The sequence below is a fragment of the Caenorhabditis remanei genome, chromosome III (genome assembly GCF_010183535.1).
Source record: "Caenorhabditis remanei strain PX506 chromosome III, whole genome shotgun sequence".
NCBI lineage: Eukaryota > Metazoa > Nematoda > Chromadorea > Rhabditida > Rhabditidae > Caenorhabditis > Caenorhabditis remanei.
In genome coordinates this window covers 7,045,646-7,064,150 of record NC_071330.1, presented here as the reverse complement: position 1 = coordinate 7,064,150, position 18,505 = coordinate 7,045,646, and the positions used below count along the sequence as shown (strand labels likewise).

The 18,505-nt window shown below is 41.6% G+C and overlaps 1 protein-coding gene across 1 annotated transcript; it reads left to right on the top strand.

The window, feature by feature from the left end:
- Positions 1–1,143: 1,143 nt before the first annotated feature.
- GCK72_009643 (uncharacterized protein) lies at positions 1,144–18,312 on the top strand (the record flags this gene model as incomplete). The annotated part of the gene is made up of 27 exons (XM_053727470.1): positions 1,144–1,234; positions 1,655–1,720; positions 1,772–2,026; positions 2,082–2,470; positions 2,516–3,326; positions 3,549–3,611; positions 3,677–3,779; positions 3,825–3,972; positions 4,024–4,096; positions 4,156–4,482; positions 4,533–4,741; positions 4,789–4,861; positions 4,967–5,065; positions 5,455–5,748; positions 5,802–6,816; positions 6,863–14,066; positions 14,116–14,193; positions 14,276–14,666; positions 15,516–15,624; positions 15,931–16,079; positions 16,291–16,791; positions 16,849–16,961; positions 17,008–17,104; positions 17,242–17,652; positions 17,806–17,907; positions 18,086–18,187; positions 18,242–18,312. 27 exons carry the CDS (start codon positions 1,144–1,146, stop codon positions 18,310–18,312), a joined length of 13,344 nt encoding a protein of 4,447 aa, XP_053587047.1.
- Positions 18,313–18,505: the final 193 nt, after the last annotated feature.

Here is an 18,505-nt window from a genome sequence, read left to right as displayed (position 1 = left end):
TTTTCTCTTCCATCCGAAATGAATTCCCAGAACTTCCCTTTTTCTATTCCTGTGTAAACTCCCATCTACTTTTCTCTCCAGTATCTCATTTTTTGAAATGACTCTGTCATCTAATTAATCACCTAACCATATCTCCCAACTTATCGTTTCTTTCTTTCTCGTTGTTTGGTGTTTTATACGAGATCTCCACCCAATTTCTCGCCGTACACTCACGCATCTTCTCCAACTTCACAACAAAATGTGAAGAAGGTGGAGAAAAGAAGAAAAAAAAAATCATAACTGAAAACGGTTTTCTTCCTACTCCTTCTATTTTCTCCGTTTCCTCCCCCAGAATCGCGCAACCACACCCTAAATTTCTTGGCCACATACCGCCCGACCCAAAATGCTGCGTCTCTTCGTCTCCCTATACTATTTCGCACATCCCCTGGAGAAAGAAGGGTTTCTATTCTAAATCACAGTGATTTCTGTTGGGCCGAGAAGATGAAAAAGAAGAGAAGAAGAAGTTGTGTATGTGTTGCCGCCCGTCGACTCTTTTTTTGTCTAAACGACGATTGTGATTGATTCTTATATAGGGACGAATGGGGATTCTACTGATCGGAATAATTGATTTTATCTCCATATCTTTCTTCTTACTTTGTTATTCTTATCATCTCCTTCTCCTTCTTCTTCTACTTCTTCTTCTTCTTCTCGTTAAACCGATTCGTGTTCTTCTCCTTCTGCTTCCGAATACTGGTTCTCCGTACTTCCTGTCATTTTTCTGAAAACTTCAAAACTTCAAACGCCCTGTTTGCATCCATGTTCAATCAAATCTCGTCAAAAAGTTTCCATTCTATCCGATCTTCTCTCTTTGCAATTATTGCTTACCTCCTCTCTATCTCCCAATTCACAATAAACAATGTCCTCTCAAAAAAGTGAACGGAACGAAAAAACATGGGTTATATTGTATGCTAGTTATATAACATCCATTTACTCTTAATCTACTATGTGAGTCATTTCAAACATGTCTCTCTCTCTTGTTTCCTCTTCAATTCATTTGACTAAACGGTTTTGCTTTCGATTATTATTCCTGTTTTCATTTTCTTATCAATTTCCCTTTTTTCGCTATATTAATCTTTTGTTTTTTTGCAGGAACCTTTCTCTAGGATGGGTCTCCGTTCGAGGGGTCTCCTTCTCCTCTCCCTCGGGATATGGTATCTTCAGTTATTTACAGTAGCAAGTGTAGCATTAAACTCCAGTAAGTCCTCTCTTGAAAACACTTTTTGATAATTAGTGAGATCATAAAAGTTTTATGATAGACCACCTAGATAGGTGGAAAATAAAAATAGTGTTCAAATTTTTCGGTATTTATATAATCTACTAGTTTGGTGGAAAGTTGTAGAAACATTTTGATTTGAACTCTTGAATTTTGAAGACCGATTATTTAGTTAGTGTTCCTTCTAGTTCAATACTTTAAAAATTTTCAAAAAGTTAATCTATATTTATCCAAGAATATTCCCAATTATACTGCCTTACTCATTTCACAGACAGAGCATTGTTAATTTCGAGTTCTTCAGAAATGCCTTTAATGTTGAAAGCTTGATCCCAATTTAATTTTCAGCTTAAAAATACAAAAAGTTTTGAGCATTATGTTCTAACCAAACCATTTGATTTTCAGACGTCAGAGTTAAACGCCAAAGTACAGATAGTCTTCTCACAGTCGAATGGGAAGGAATTCAAACTGGTAAGCAACTTTCTTTTTCTTCTCTTTCAACCAGCAACCTTCTCTTTTCAGGAGATCACGCTGACTCAGAAGTGAAAGGTTTCCTCGTCGAATACCGCCCGGAACGAAGTGGAGAATGGCAATTGCACCCGGGAATAATTCCATATAAAGGACCAAATCATCAGTATCGTGTACAAATACCAAAACTTCCGACAGGAATTTCTTATCTTGTTCGGATCAAGGTTATCGGTGAGAACAATGAGGTTCTTGTGGAGACTCCCGAAATTCGTGCTCACAATGAAATTGTTTCAATCAAGTGTGAAAACGGTGAGTTTATTCTGAAAACAATGTAATGAACGTGTCATATTCCAATATTTTTCAGATGACCTCACTGCTCCTCGTTATCCAGTAGTAACTGAAGTTGCCCAATACTCTCTTGCCATCAAATGGGACGTCCCAGACTGTGGATCCGTTGGAGACTATCAAGTCGAGTTGACTGGTGTCTCTGCTCCATTTGACATTCATAGACAAACTGTCACTCAACCACATGTCTCTGTCACTAACCTCTTGCCAGGAACTTTCTACAGTGTTAAAGTGCGCGCTGTCGATCGTAGCCGTAATGTTGGACCATGGAATTCGGAAGTTCTAGAGGCGAAGACCAAGGGAGACGCCCTTCCAATTTCAAACAACATTCAACTTCTCTACCGTACCGATTCGGAACTTCGTGTCAGCTGGCAACCATTCATGGATCCTAGACTTCAACATTACGAGGTAAGAAACCAATTATTAAATGCTTCTCAAATTTCAATTATTCAGGTAACCGCCGTGGAGGTTGATGACGATTCGAGACGTGTCGAACGTCGTCGTGTCGATCCAGCTCTGAACTCTTTCGCTCTCACCGGACTCCGCCCAAGCACAAAATACACAATTGGAGTGATCGCTTTCGTTGACCATGAGCCAAAGCAGGTCTATCAAATTGAGGCTTACACAACGTCCGGAGGAATTGAAAGTTGGGAAGAAAAACCACAAGTCGTCGATCAAGGAAAACAACAGTTCGCAGTGCACTGGAAGCTTCCAGCAACTTCGATCACTGTCAGTAAATTCATTTTAGAATACAGACTTCCAAATGAAACGACATGGAGAACAAGTGAACAGAAAGGAGTTGCTGAGGGATCAGGAGACTATTCAGTTGCTCTTTCTCAAATGACTGCACCATATTACACTGTCAGAATTGTAGCAATTGATGATCAGAACAAAGTTGTTGCCAGAACTGAAGAATTGACCGTTGGAGAAGCAGCTGAATCATCATGCATTGGAGCAGCTGGAGTTCCAACCAATATTAGATCAACTGATATTGATTCACAATCAATTAAATTGGAATGGGATGTTCCTGGATGTGATGAGACTCATGCTCCAATTGATGGATATGAATATCTCGTATATGAAGCATCTCAAGGTGCTCCAGCCGATGGGGCATCTTACGTCGGAGCTCCACATGTTGTCATTAAGGGATTGAGACAAAATGTTGATTACACTTTCAAGGTTAGATCAAGAAGTGTTAATGGACATTCTCAATGGAGTAAGGATGTTGTCATTGAGACAGCGATCGCCGGAAGTGTCTCATCAGGTAAATACAATTTCAGATAATTATAACATTGTATCTAATTCAAAGAACCAATTTCAATTTCACATAATTTACAACCACTACAACTATCTTTCCATTCCTAGAAATCAAAAACTAATTTCTAATTGCAAAATTTGTAATCTAACTGTGTTCTTTTCTTACTTTCAGGTACACTGTGTACCACTAACTGTGTTTCTTTTCTAATCTTTCATTAATTTTTAACAGGAGAACTGGGAGAATTTAACCAACTTCTAAGAGTGAAACGACAAGCAAAACATTTAATCAAAGGTTTGTTTATACTAACTTTTCTGATTCTTTATAACTTTTTAGACTAACAAATTTCTCCTTTTTAGATCCACTCAACATTTTTAAGTTGCGAATTGTTCTCTCGCCACCATGTTCGTATCTTGTTTGGACACCGTTAACACAACATTCTCAGATAATAAGTAAATTCAAGTTTGTATAGTTTTTAAATGTTTTCACTTCTTTTATTTCATATAGATTGATGTACAAGGAAGTGAGTTCATCGAAATGGATCAAATTGGTCGGTGGACCAGATCACTTTCAGTGTCCGCCGGGAATTGCTGATCCAGAAGATTGCTGTTATCAACTGAAAGGATTATTCTTTGGAGTTCACTATATTAGCAGTGTAATCAAATCGAAAATAATTAACCGAGTGAATAACTTTCTCTGTTAACAGATATCTTATCAACTAACAAACGGAGAAGATCTGCCATCCAGTAACCCATTGCACTTCACTCTTGTTCAACTTGGTACTAACAGATCAATGCAAATTTACGGCAATGGAAATATCTGAATTCCTTATTTTCAGATGGATCCGCCTCGCCTAACACCCAAGGAGTTACAATTACTCAACCACGAATCGAACAGTCGGCTTCACGATCAGTTGCCTACTGGTCTGTAGTCGGTGACCGTTCTACTGTCACCGAATACCAAGTCGACATCCGATCGACCGACGAACGATCATGGAGAGCCGTTGAACCATCCGTTCAGAACGAACAATCTCAGACACATTACCGTCTTCCATTGGGTCAATTGAACGTTGCAAACACCTATTTGGTGAGAGTTCGTGCTTTGGATTCATCCAAATCGACTGTTGCTACATCACCATCCGCTTCTTTCTCTGTTTTGTGTCAAGGTGAGTTTGGTGAATCATTAAAAATGAAACTCAACTTCATCTATTTTCAGTTCCATCTGCCCCAGAGAATGTCCGCTTGGAACGTGTCTCGGACCAAAACGTGCGTGTTTCATGGGAATCAAGCCAAGAAAGTGGAGACTGCCAATCATATTTCTTCATTACTGGACAACAAAACGGACAACCAATCAATCAAAGAGTTCCAGGAAGCGACCGTAGTGTTGATATTGCTGGATCTTCTCAAGGAGACTGGAGAGTTCAAGTGAGTGTTTCAGAGATGGATTCATGAAGACAAATAATGGTTTGTAGGTTCGTGGAGTGAACACTGCTGGTTCTGGAACTCCATCTCGTGATGCCATCTTCTCTTCTACTGCTCAACAATGTAAGTTTTTTAGCTATTATTCTTCAGCATTTAGATTCTTCTCTCAAGTTTTTGTCATTGTCTGTAATGTAAATCTCGATATTTTCTAAATGTATTATCATACAGCAACCCGCCAAAAGCGCAGTGTTTGTGATCCAAGAACTGATTTCTGGTGCCAAGGGCAATTCTCAAACTCTCCACTCAGAGAAACGGACTCTGGTGAAGGTGCAGTACATCGTGTGTGCCCCTTGTTTCCTTTGATTTTCTTTTCTTTTTGAAACCCTCATCCTCAATATTCTTTCCACTTCTCTTCTATTTTTCATAACTCGTTTTCTAAACTCCTCTTTAAAAACGTCTACCCTACCACTTCTCAACCTGATAACCCTCCTTATTTTCTGTTTCGAATGCAAAATTAACTAGAAAAACATTTATGTTTCTTCCCTTTAGAATAAAGTAACCGTAGAATTCAAAATCAAAAATCCCTTTTGAATCGAAAAATCCTACCCAAACTAAAACTTTATTTTCATCTAAAATTTACGATCGCGCATGAGTTAAACTTCTACTCTAACAATCTCCGAACCATTTAATTCCTAATAAAACTTTCGTCATTTCAGCTCTTGTCTCCACTCCACGAGTACTCGCTCAAGACAATGATTTGATTGTCAAGTGGAAATCTGAGGGAGAAGGACGTGGTGTCTATGGATATCATGTTCAATTCCGAAGTGAAAACTCTGGTTGGAAGACTTACGGACAACTTGTTCCATATGTCGGAGATAACATGGAATACACTCAAACATTGACTGGACTCGAACGTGGAAATGCTTATTTCATTCATGTTCAAGTTTTGGATCGTAACTCTTATGTTATGTACACTTCTGCTCAATCAAATGCAAAGAGCAGTTGTTCTAGTACGTTTAGAACTCTTCCAGTTCCAGCTATATTATATTTATCACTCTTCCAGAACCAACCCACACTCCATCTCATCTCCAAGTCGCTGCTCCAGATGCCAGTCATGTCCGTGTCTCATGGGCTCTCCCACCACAATCCACCTGGGGATGCTCTGATATTCAGTTCGAAATTCAACCAGAAGAGCCACGTGGACAGCCAGCTGTCGTTCTCGGAAGTCATCAAACTTCTCACATCTTCAATTCTGCTCCAAATCAACTTTGGTCTGTTAAAATTCGTGCCATCAACTCTGCCGGACACTCTGCCTGGACTCCAGCTTCTCAGGCTAAAACTCCTCCAGGAGGAGAATTGATCATTGGTCCAGATGTCAATTATCGTCAAGGAAAACCAATTATTTCATGGAGATCGAAGGAGCATACGAATGATTTGATCGAGTCATTCGTTTTGGAATGGAAACCAGCAACTGAACAGGACTGGAGACAACACCGTAACCCAATTCCATACACTGGATGGCAACGTCCATATTCCGTTGATCTTGGTGAACTCCCACAAGGACAAACTTATCAAGTCAGAATTGTGGCAAAGGATCCAAACAGAGGAACTGCATACACTTCATCAGTTGTTCAAGTGCAAACTCAATCTCAATGTAAAGCCCCAAGAAGAGCTCCAGCCGATGTTCAAGTCTCACCACTCGGTCCAACTCAGATCCGTGTTCAATGGGCTCCACTTCATGAATCTGAATGGAATTGTGATCGTTTGTGGTATATTGTCAAGTACTCGACTCCACAAAATCAAGGATTCAAGAATTTGACAAACGGAGAAAACTTTGTTGTCTTCGATTCTGATCCATACACTCAATGGAACTTCGAAGTTCAAGCTGCCAATCCAGCTGGTGAATCTCAATTCTCTAGAGCTCAGTCTGCTCAAACACAAGGAGTTGCTCCAGGAGCTGTTGCAAACCTTCGTGTTCAGCCAATCGGACCAGATTCTCTTCAATGCAGCTGGCAACCACCAGTCAATCCAAATGGAAGAATCACTCAATACGAAGTCACCTACCAACTCATTTCCAGGTTAGTAACTTCCGTGAGACAATTTTAAATTGAATATATTTTACAGAGGAAACTGTGATAACAACCAAGAAGCACCACGTACCATCACTGTGAACGGACCACATTTCACCATCACTGGGCTCCACCCACATTCGAAATACAGAGTTGGAGTTGCTGCCAAATCAAATGTTGGAGCAGGAGAGCGAGTTTCCCTTGAGATCCAAACTGATCAATCTGCTCCAAGCGGAGCTCCATTGTACCTTCGTACCGATGACATTCGCCCAACTGATGTCAGTATTTCATGGCAAGCCCCACCATGCCTCCAAACCAACGGAGAAATCACTGAGTACGAATACGAAGTAACTGCTGGAGATCGTCGCCAAACTGTTCAAAAGACCACTGAAAACATCCGTGGAACTAGAGCAAGAATCGAGAATCTTCAACCACAAACTCGTTACAATGTCAAGGTCCGTGCTTACACTGCCCGTGGACCAGGACCATGGTCAACAGAAGTTCCATTCCAAACATCGGCTGGACAGCAAAACGTTCAAGCTCCAGGATTCGTCAAGGTGCTTCACACTGGAGCAGACAACGCTCAACTCGTCTGGCAATCTCCTTATCCAAATCCAGGATATGTTGACAAATACAAGTGCAGATATGCTCCAACTGGAACTCAACAATACCAAGAACGCCAGTTCCCAGCAGTTTCTCCATGCCAGCAACGTCAAATCGAACGTCAACAGTTGCCACAATCACCACCAGGAGCCAGACTTCACTGTGGAAGAATCGAGAATTTGAAGCCAGAACAGACCTACGACTTCCAAGTTTCTGCCCACGTCAAAGATTCCGGATGGGGTCCATATTCACCACCAGAGAGAACTTTGGTTACTGACTCTGCTGTTCAAGTTCTATTCGTCAGAAAGATCGGAGGATCAGAGAATTCACTTCACATCAATTGGGATGTTCGTCCAGATGACAAGAACAGAGTGACTGCATTCAAGATTGTTGTTGTTCCACAGGACGGATCTCAAAGAGCTCAGACATTCAATGTTGATCGTGCCACTTATCAATACCGTATCGATAACTTGCGTCCAAGAACTACCTACAATGTGACTGTTTCTGCTGCTACTCATAAGGAAATGTGTGGAGGAACTGCCGCTGTAATGACAACTGACGCAGCTGCATTGACTGCTCTCTCAATTGCTCCAAGAGTTATCGCTGAAGAACCAACTTCCATCACCATCGAATGGGAGTCTCGTAACCGTGAAGCCGGTGGATTCATTGTTGAATATCGACTTGAGGGCGGAGCTTGGCAACAATATGCTCGTCGTATTCCAGCTCATCCATCTCAAACCACATACACTGCCACTGTTGATGGTCTTCCAACCAACGCTGTCGTTGACTTGAGAGTTCGTGTTGTTTCCCAACAGAATGAACAGAGCAACCCATCACCCGAAGTTCGTGCCAGAACCAAATGCTCCCCACCAACATCCCCACCACAAGGAGTTCGTGTTGATGCTCCATCTACCAACGAAGTCAGAGTTTCATGGGCTCGTCCAGCCAAGAACACTTGGATGTGCGACCAAATGAATGTCGAAATCAGCTATAGAGTCGGAAACCAACCAGAGAAAGTGCTTACTGTTCCGGGAGACCAAACAGAATACACTTTCCCAGCCGAGCCAAATCAGCGTTGGGTTGTGAAACTCCGTGCCACCAACCAAGTTGGTTCTAGTCAATGGTCACCTGAACAATCGATCACTACTCGTCAAGGAGCTCCAGGATCAGTAAGAGATCTTCGTGTCAAAGCTCTCTCACCAAATGAAGTTCATGTTCAATGGCTTGCTCCACTTGTTCAACGGGGAACCATCGTCGGTTACGATATTTCTTACCGTCTGAAGCATCGTCTTGCTTGTCCTGAAGAAGAACCAAGAGACGTCAGCAGAGACTTTGTTACAGTCTACAATCACAAAGACCTTGATTACACAATCACTGGTCTCTTGCCGTATTCCCTCTACGAAGTTCGTGTCAGAGCTAGAACAACAGAGTTAGGTCCAGAGGAAACCAAGGAAGTTTCAACTGAACAACAACCACCATCGTCTCCTCCACTTAACTTGGAATCTACTTATGCTCTCGAACGTTCTTTGTCATTCCAATGGGAACCAGTCGATTGCTCTCAAAGACATGGACATATTGTCAACTACGAATACGAGATTCTCGGACAAGATGACTGGGCTAAATTGGAGAGACAAATTGCCAACACTTCTGATCTTCGTGTCACTATTGATGGATTGACTCCATACACCAAATATGTCATGAGAGTCAAGGCTTACAACTCAATTGGAGGAGGACCAAACACTGAGAATCTTGTCGTCATGACAGCCAAGGCTCAAGCTCCACTTCCACCACAAGACTTGGTTGTTGCACAAGAAGGAACTGACTTCTTCATGGTTTCATGGCTGCCACCATACCCACCATATGGACCACACGATGCCTACAAGATCCGTTACCAACAAATTCCGTCTGAAAACTGGGTTGAAAACGAGAAAGGAGTCAAGGATCCACTTCTCAAGTGTCCTGGAGAGAGTCCACGTTTCTGTTACAATGCCACCGGTCTGGAATCTGGACAGCAATTCAAAGTTCAAGTTGCGACAAGAATCGAAGGAGGAAGTTATGGACCATGGTCTTCATTGGTTATTGCAAACACTCTTCAAGTACTTCCAGATGCTCCAAGAGCCATTCATCTCATTGAAAAGACTGATCATTCCCTCCACATCAGATGGATTCCACCAATTGATCCAAAAGGATACGTCATTCAATATCGTGTTTCGATCGTTTCTCTTGATGATGTCAATGATAAAAAGAGAACTCACATCGTCAATCATCCAACTTTGACTTATCTTTTCGAGGATTTGAACCCAGAAACCTCATACAATATCTCCATTTCTGCTGGAACCAAACAAGGATTCGGAAGAGAAATCTGGACTCGTTACACCACTGATCCATTCAACATTCCAGTTGTTGGAACAATGCCAACTGTTACTCCAGATGGAGCCAATGCTTTGGATGTTCAATGGAACGCCGTTTTGGATCCAAAGAATAGAGTCAAGGGATACATCATTGAAATCAGAAACGCTGACACTCCAGTCTGGCAAGAAATCGGAGGAGTCGTCAACCATGATGCCGTCAAATCAACCTACTTCAAAAAACTCACTGGACTTGACTCTGATACTCTCTACTTCATCAGAATCAAGGTTGTTGATCACCGTCAAAGAGTCGGAGTACCATCTCCTGAAGCTCAAGCTCGTACCGGATGTGCTGCTCCACTTTCTCCGCCAACTAACCTCAATTTGGCTTCACCATCCAATGTTCAAGTACGAGTCTCATGGCAAGCACCAAACCAGAACTCATGGAAGTGCTCTTCTATTCGATACAAGTTGGAATACATCAACGGAACACAACCAAGAAAACAAATTGATTTGGGAAGTTCTTCGATCGAACATCTTTTCGATTCGAAGTCCAACACCAAGTGGATTGTCAGAGCTCGTACCGAAAATGACGCAGGATCATCTGAATGGAGTAAGGAATTGGAGATCACGACTGGAGAAGGAGCTCCAGGAGCTGTTGAAGATCTTACTGCTAAACCAAAGGGACCAACAAGTGTTGTTGTTAGATGGAAGCCACCACGTGATCCAAATGGAGTCATCACTGGATACACTCTCACATACAAACTCAAATCCATCGGAGAATGTGGACCAAGAAGTGCAGCTCCAATCGAGAAACATGTCAGAAATGAGGAACAAACTTTGGATGGACTTCTCCCAGACTCCACCTATGAAATTCATGTCGTTGCTCACACTTCTCATGCTGGACCACAATCATCAGTTGTCACTGTAACAACTGAAGAGGCTGCTCCATCTGGACCTCCACAAAATGTTCGTGTTGGATCAATCACCTCATCGAGAGCTGATGTCACTTGGGCTCAACCAGAATGTGAACAAAGAAACGGGAAGATCACCGATTATGAATACGAATTGTGGAGTATGGATACCTGGGCTGATAACTCGACTGGACATAATCCAACTGAACGTCTCAATCTTGATCAACTCATTCCGTACACTCAATACCAAATCAGAGTCAGAGCCATCAACAAGGAAGGTGAAGGGCCGTTCTCTGAATGGGTTCCATTCACTACTCAAGCAACAAATCCACCGGCTCCAAGTGATCTTCAAGAAGAAGCAACATTCCCACATGCTATCGAAATTTCGTGGCTTCCACCAACTCCACCTCATGGAAACATTGACTTCTACAAGGTCAGATACACTCCAACTGGAGAGGCCAACTACAGAGAAATCAGAGTAGAAACTGACCGATTGGAATGCTCGGACTCGAACAAGAAGGACCGATTATGCTACAGATTGAGTGATTTGGATCCAGAACAAGAATACGATATTCAAGTTTCTGCTCATACTGAAGGAGGTGGCTGGTCTGAATGGTCGGACGAGCTGACTTCGAGAACTCAACAACAGAATATTCCTGTTTTGGAGAGAGAACTTGAAGTTACTGATAAGACTTCCAACTCGATTTCATTGAAATGGGAAGGGCTTCCACAAGATCAAGCAACTCATGTTGTCGGATACGTTTTGGAATTCAAATCAGAGGATGATACAGCTGAATGGCAAGAGTATAATGGAGTTGTAAAGCATCGCAAGTCGACTTCTGACTACAAGATTACTGTAAAACAACTTGAAACAGCTACATTGTACTTCTTCCGTCTCCGTGTTGTTGGAAAGAATGATAAGAGAGGACAACCAGGACCAGAAACCAAGGAAACCACATCTTGCGGAAAACCAGAAGCCCCACCAGAGAGTTTGAAACTCGAAAGTTTGGACTTCGAAACGTTGAAAATCACTTGGACTCCACCAGATGAGAGCACTTGGAGATGCGACAATGTTGAGTATCTCATTGATTTCGTCAACACAACTTCTCGTGGAAACTGGACTGTCAGCACTGATGCTCCTTCCGAATTGATTGTTCCAACTCAACCAGGAACCAAGTGGGATGTCAAGATCAGAACCCAGACTGTTGAGGATAATGGAAAACCACAAGTATCCAAATGGAGTGACAAAGTCAGTATCACAACTCAATCTCTTCCTGGAGAAATCTTCGTTACCGTTGAACCAAAGGGACCAAGAGAGGCTTTGGTCACTTGGGAGTTGCCGGATAAGGATCAGAAATGGAACTACGGAGTGGATATCACGTACAAACTCAAACAACTTGGAGGTTGTAATGAAGTTCAAACAGGAGCCAAGGAACCAGTTACTCTTCTCAACGTTCAAGAGAAACAAATCCCTCTTGAGAATCTTCAACCAGGATCACTTTATGAGGTTACTGTTACTCCAAGAAGACCACCATCTCTTCATTCGTCAATCGTCACTCCAAAGACTGTCAGAACTTTCCGAACGAAGAACGACGTTCCAACTGGACCACCACAAAACTTGCAGTCTACCGTCAGAAAGGACAGTGAACTCGGATTCAAATGGGATGCTCCAGAATGTATTCAACAGAACGGAAACATCACTCAATACGAGTTTGAGTTGGTTGGATTGGACGAATGGAATGAGGGAACACGTGAAGGTGTCACTCCACGTCAGAACACTTTGATTGATCAACTTCAACCTGGAAGTCTCTACCGTATCAAGGTCCGTGCTTACACTGCTGAAGGACCAGGACCATGGTCTGATTCTCTTGAGATTAGAACTACCGGAAGTGAACTTGGACCACCAAGAGAGCTCACTGCTGTTCAAACCAAGGCCACTCAAATTCAACTCACTTGGCTTCCACCATACCCAGAGAAGGCTATCGTTACCGCTTACAGAATCCGTTATAGTCCAAGAGCTGATGACTCCAACCCAACAGAAGTTGAGTTGTCTGGAGATGAGCTCACCTGCAGTGGATACAAGAGCCCAATCATCACATCTGCCAATCTCTGTGCCACAATCAAGGGACTTCAGCCATCAACCACTTACAGATTTGCTGTTCAAGGACAATCATCATCTGGAAACTGGGGAGAATGGTCTTCTGATTACTTCTCAACTACCAGAAATGATGACAACGAACTTCTTGGTGGAAGTTTGAAGCTTCTATCTGCAGGACATGACAATTTGAAGGTTAAATGGACGCCACCAGCAGTCATCGGAGAGAAGATTGACAAATATGACCTGTTCATCTCTGTTGCTTCCGTTCTTGATCAAAATCCAAAGAAGTTTGATGTCGATGGAAAAACAACTGACTATCACTTCAGACAATTGGACTCTGTTACTCAATACAATGTGACTGTTCAAGGAACATCTGAAGGAAACAAACTGTGGTTCATCTCTTCTGTATTCTCTACAACTGACTTCGCCGAAGGACTTCTCAGCTGGCTTCCAGCTCCAACTGATCTTCATCTCATTGAGAAGAGTGATACTATGCTTCATGTCGATTGGGTTCCACCAGAGATCTTCGACCCAGAACAAAGAGAACTCATTACTCATCATCGTGTCACAATTGCTCCATTTGATCCAACCACCGGAAAGACTGGACCATCGAAGAACTACACTGTTCCATACCCAGGAAACTCTATCAAATTCGAAGGACTCCGCCCAGAAACTATCTACAACATCACGGTTCAAGCTGGAACAAACTCTGGATACGGACATATTCTCTGGGGAACATACAGTACTCTTGCTCCAGGACAAAGACATATTCTCCGTCTTCTCAACAGAACACCAACCACTTTGAATGTCGCTTGGGAACCAGTATGGGGACGTGCTCACTCTGGATACACTCTCACTGCTCGTACTCTTTACTCAGTTTACGGAAATGTTCGACTCCAACAAATCAAGAGTTTCGATGTTGATGCTTCTGAAACTGAGTTCGTTATTCGTGGACTTCATCCATCGACTGTCTACAATGTGACATTGACACCAAAGGATCACAACGAGGTTGCCTGGGGAGCATACGCCACTCTTCCACCTGGTTGGTTCGTCGTCAAGAATCTAAAACAGTGTGACAAGACCGATTTTGCTGTTTCGATGTCTTGGGAGCCAGTCGAGTTGAACATGGCATCTGACTATCAAGTTAGATATTTGAGACTCAAGGAACACGATGGAATCTGGACTGAAGAAGAAGCACGTCCAGCAAAGGAACTGTTGTGTCCAAAGGACGGATGTGGGAGACTTTGTTATCTTGTGTTTAATCTCCCACATAATCCATCTGAATATGTCTTCCAGGTATCAATTTTATTTTTTTAAATCAGATTCATAGTTCAATTGTTTATAGGTTCGCGCCAAGGTTGATGGAGAATGGAATCACTGGAAGTCTGCTCCAAAGAAGATGACCAGCAGTGAGCCTCTTAACGTAAGTCAACAAACACTCAAACGATCCAATGTTTTATATCTAACCATTACTTTTATGTATTAATTTAAATGTGTATTTTCAGATCCGCCGTAGCTGCTGTATCGTTCCACCACCATACTTTGTCGACAACATCGGAGCTCCTGAAACATTCTGGGAAGTCGATGTGAACCCAGCTGCAACTGAAAACAATGTGACCCGTTACTATGTTGTTGTTGATGAACGTGACCCACCAGGAGATACTAACTGGACTGAACTGACCGACAAGGTTACAGCAAACAAGATGAAGATTCCATACTATGTTGCTGCTTCATTCAATTTGGAAACTCTGCCAGAGCCAAGAAAGGTTCGAATTGGAGATGGAACTGTGATTGGAGGATATTTGAATTATCCACTTGTCAAAGGAAAGAAGTACAATTACGAAGTTTACACCATTTGGAATGTTACTGGAGCTCCATTGGTTGGAAGACTCAGAGGTATGTTGAGCTAGTCAGATCTAATCGAAACAGATTCTAGTTCTAAAAATATCAAAACGCGAACTCTATTGGCATCTGAACAACTATTTTTTGGGCATCACAATACAACACTGGGAACAATACAAACCGTTTCTGTTCAACATGAAAGCATTTTATTTTTTGTCCGCATTTGTTCCGCCACACTTCAACCTAGATAATCAAACACAACACAACGCCATTTTGGAGAAATAATGCGTTTCAAACAATAGCCAAAAAGGGTCGAAAGGAGGGGGGAATTGTTGTATAAATGATAACATAGAAAGCAACGCTTTGATTGATATTAGAGGCGGAATAAAATTTGATAGCGACCGAGCGCGGTGTGAAAAGAAAAGAGAGAAAGAGAAAGAGATTCTTGTTGGGTGTGGTTGTTCTTCCCGAATGAATGTGTGGCCTTCGCAGCCTTCTTCTCACATTGATTTTGACTTCAGAAACCCTCCTTTCTCTCTGATTATTTGTGAGTAAATAGTAGTGTTTACGACTGATTACTCCACTATCTATAGTTAGTGAGAAACAAAGAAATGCCCGCATTTCCTGATGGTGAGTATATTAAAAAATATTCAAAAATACAGATGTTCGTGGTTGGGATTGGCTCTTCAGCAGAATTCCATATTTATGGATTCTACTCCCAATTATGGCTATTCTGCTTCTCGGATGTTTGATCTGTATTCTCTATAAATATTGCAGAAAGGAAGAGTTAGTCAGAATGAGAGCACGGTGTTCATTTTTATTGATAAAATACCTCTTCTAATAAATCCCCTTCCTCAGCATGATTTTTCCCTTTTCCCTATTACCATCTAACATGTATTTCAGCATCTCCATACATCACATCTTCATGGCCATGGTGGTGGCTGTTGCTCCCACTTCTTCTTGCCCTTCTAGTCGCTCTTCTCTGCTGTTGTATTCCTTGGTGTCTAAATCGGTTAATACTTTTTCCTCTTTTTCTAAAAAATCAAATCTCCTTACTTCTGATTGAGTTCCCAACTTGATTGTCTTGAGTTTTGCTGTGATTTAACAGAAGAATTTATGAGAAACATTAAGCTTTTTAGATGAACTTTTCATCAAGAAAGCTGTTTCTCTTGAGTTTTTCAAGTCTATCTTTTAACGAAGCATGTCAAAACAAACAAGAATATTAGTGGCAGAACGAATTATTTTGGAATCGTTTGCATAGTATTCTTATTTGTTTCTGAATTCGTGGTGTTTCTCATTCTCATTTTCTCAATTTCAGCCGTTTCCGATCAAAGAAAGATACCAGCCGATTGGTAACAAATGGAGAACGTGCAACACTTCTAGAAGAACAGAAAGTTGGAATGAATGAAAATATGCGTCAACTTGAGAATCGTCTTGATAAAATGAGAGGAGCCGTCGATGGAAGAGGTAGATCGATTTTTGATTATACAGTTCAGTTGGGTGTGGTGTAATTTGGTCATTGAGAATTAGAAGAAAAGAGAGGGACAAGTTGATTAATGATGATGATGATTTGACACCACACCCAAAAAGTGGACAATTGAAGTGAAATCTCAAAAACTTGTGTTTTGAGAGAATTCTTGAAACAAAATATGAAATGCCTCGAATTCTTTATTTTCAGCCCGCGGAGATTTCGAAGATGGTTACATGAAGGGATACAAAGATGCCAACAAATTGGGAAGTGCTCATGCTGCCAGAAGACGTCTTGATGATGAATTCGGAGCTCGTGACGATCGTTTCCATGAGGGATATGTCAAGGGTCTCAAGGACGCTGGAATGACTGGAATGACCACTTCAATGCACAATTTGGCTCAAAGAACGGGAGGTGGATACTCTGCTGGATTTGCTCAGGGATACAAGGATGGAAACTCTGGAATCTTCGGAGATCGTGTCACTCCATCGTTGATTTCTCGTCTTGATGAGCAATATGCTGGACAAGAAGACTTCAAACAAGGATACGTTGATGGATTCAAGGAGGGAGCATCTAGTCGTACTGGAGATAGATCGAGATTCGAAGACTCCAGAAGACTTCAACAATCTCTTACGGAACTCACAGAGAGATTGACTTCTCTCGAGAAAACCAAGGGAGACGAGATCCATTCCACGAAGATCTATCACGTTTGTGAGTATTTTGTTCCTGAAAATGCAAAGAATATGTTCTGAATTTATTGGTTTTCAGATAATCAACAACCAGAAGGAGCCACAATGACTTCAACTGGAGCTCAGTTGGCTCAAGAACTTGAAGAAATCGGAAGCACATCTCGCAGAAGTACATTGAGAAGACATTATACTGTGAGTTAGTGTGACGATGCATGTATATATTTTGTAAACTTTTAAGCCAGGAGATTATTTGAAACAGGATGCTGAGGAAGGATACAACTCATTGAGCAGAAACAGAAGATCACTTTCTGCATCTGCTTTGGCAGCCAACAGAGGTTTGATTTATTTTCTTTTTTTTTGCTCGATTTTTGAAATGTTTGTTCTCTCAACTTTCAATAGCATCCAAGAGTTTGTTGCAACCATATTCTAAATAGAGTGAATTCTTCTCTTCTAACCTCACAATCCATTTTAGAAGCAGCTCATCAATCCTCTTCCTATCTTCAAACTGGAGGAACACTCAGTCGTTCCCGTCATCACATGTCTCATGCTGGTTCTTCATACCTTTCTAGAGCCGCTCAAGATGCTCAAATTGGCACTGACACATACGCGAAACGCTACAACTACCGATCACGATCGGATGTTGGAAGCCCGCGTCGGTATGCTAGTCAGACTCTTCTAGACGGTTCCCGTCCAGGACCATCCACTCCTCATGCCAGACGTGATGCTTTGCACACGTTAACAAAGGAGTTGGATAGTTTGAGCCGTTCTCCAGACGTCCGTGGAGCCACCCCACGTGGCACCACTGCCGCCGGATATGGCTCAGATACCAATGCTTATGATACGGTTCGCTCGAGAGCCAGAGGATATTCCAATTACGATTATGGTTTGTTTCCTTTCTTTTCTAATTGCATTTCTAATTGAATTTTGACAATTTTCATTCAATCAAAGCATGCTGCTATGATTTTAAAACATCCCATGTTTTACACTTGAATTAGTTTTAATTTATTGAAATAACAAGCATGTACCCTCATTTCAGACACCTTCCAATCCTCAAGAAATGTCACTCAAACTCAAGCAACTAGCGGTGCAACTCAAACATCCGGAGCCACCGGAGCTTCTTCCTCTTCTGCGACCCAACGTTCGTAATTCCTTAAAAAATTAAATAGAAGAAGCATGGTGTTGTACTGAAAGAACCCAACTAGACCATTCTGACAAGTTGAAATTGAAATCACACGTTTTTTCGCTGTTCTAATCCGAACAGAAGTTTCAGCCCAGAAGATCTGATTTATCAAAATTTAAAGTTTCCTTATTTTTAGAAGATAAATCGGGAAAATGGGCGGACCAACTGATCGATCTTGTGTCAGAGCCACTAGACACTACCATTGCCCGAATTAACAATTACACTTCATCTTCAAATGGTAATCGAACATTAATTTTTGAAGCTTTTCGACCTAACTTTCTGTTTGTTTCAGACCGTGGACAAGGCGATGTTGTAGAAGAGAAATATCACAGAAGCTACAAAGAGGAACACTCTAGTCGTTAAGAATATCTACAAAACACTGCCTTTTTAGCTTTTAAAAGTCATTTCGTTTCGGTGCTTTTTTTTTCAAATTTCTAAAATTCTAAAGTCAAAATAATCCCCCTCCCACTGATTTCCCTTATTTTCCATATCTTCTAATTCCCTTTTTCACTTTCTAGATTGTATTCATTTTTGACCAATCCGAGTATGTATATTT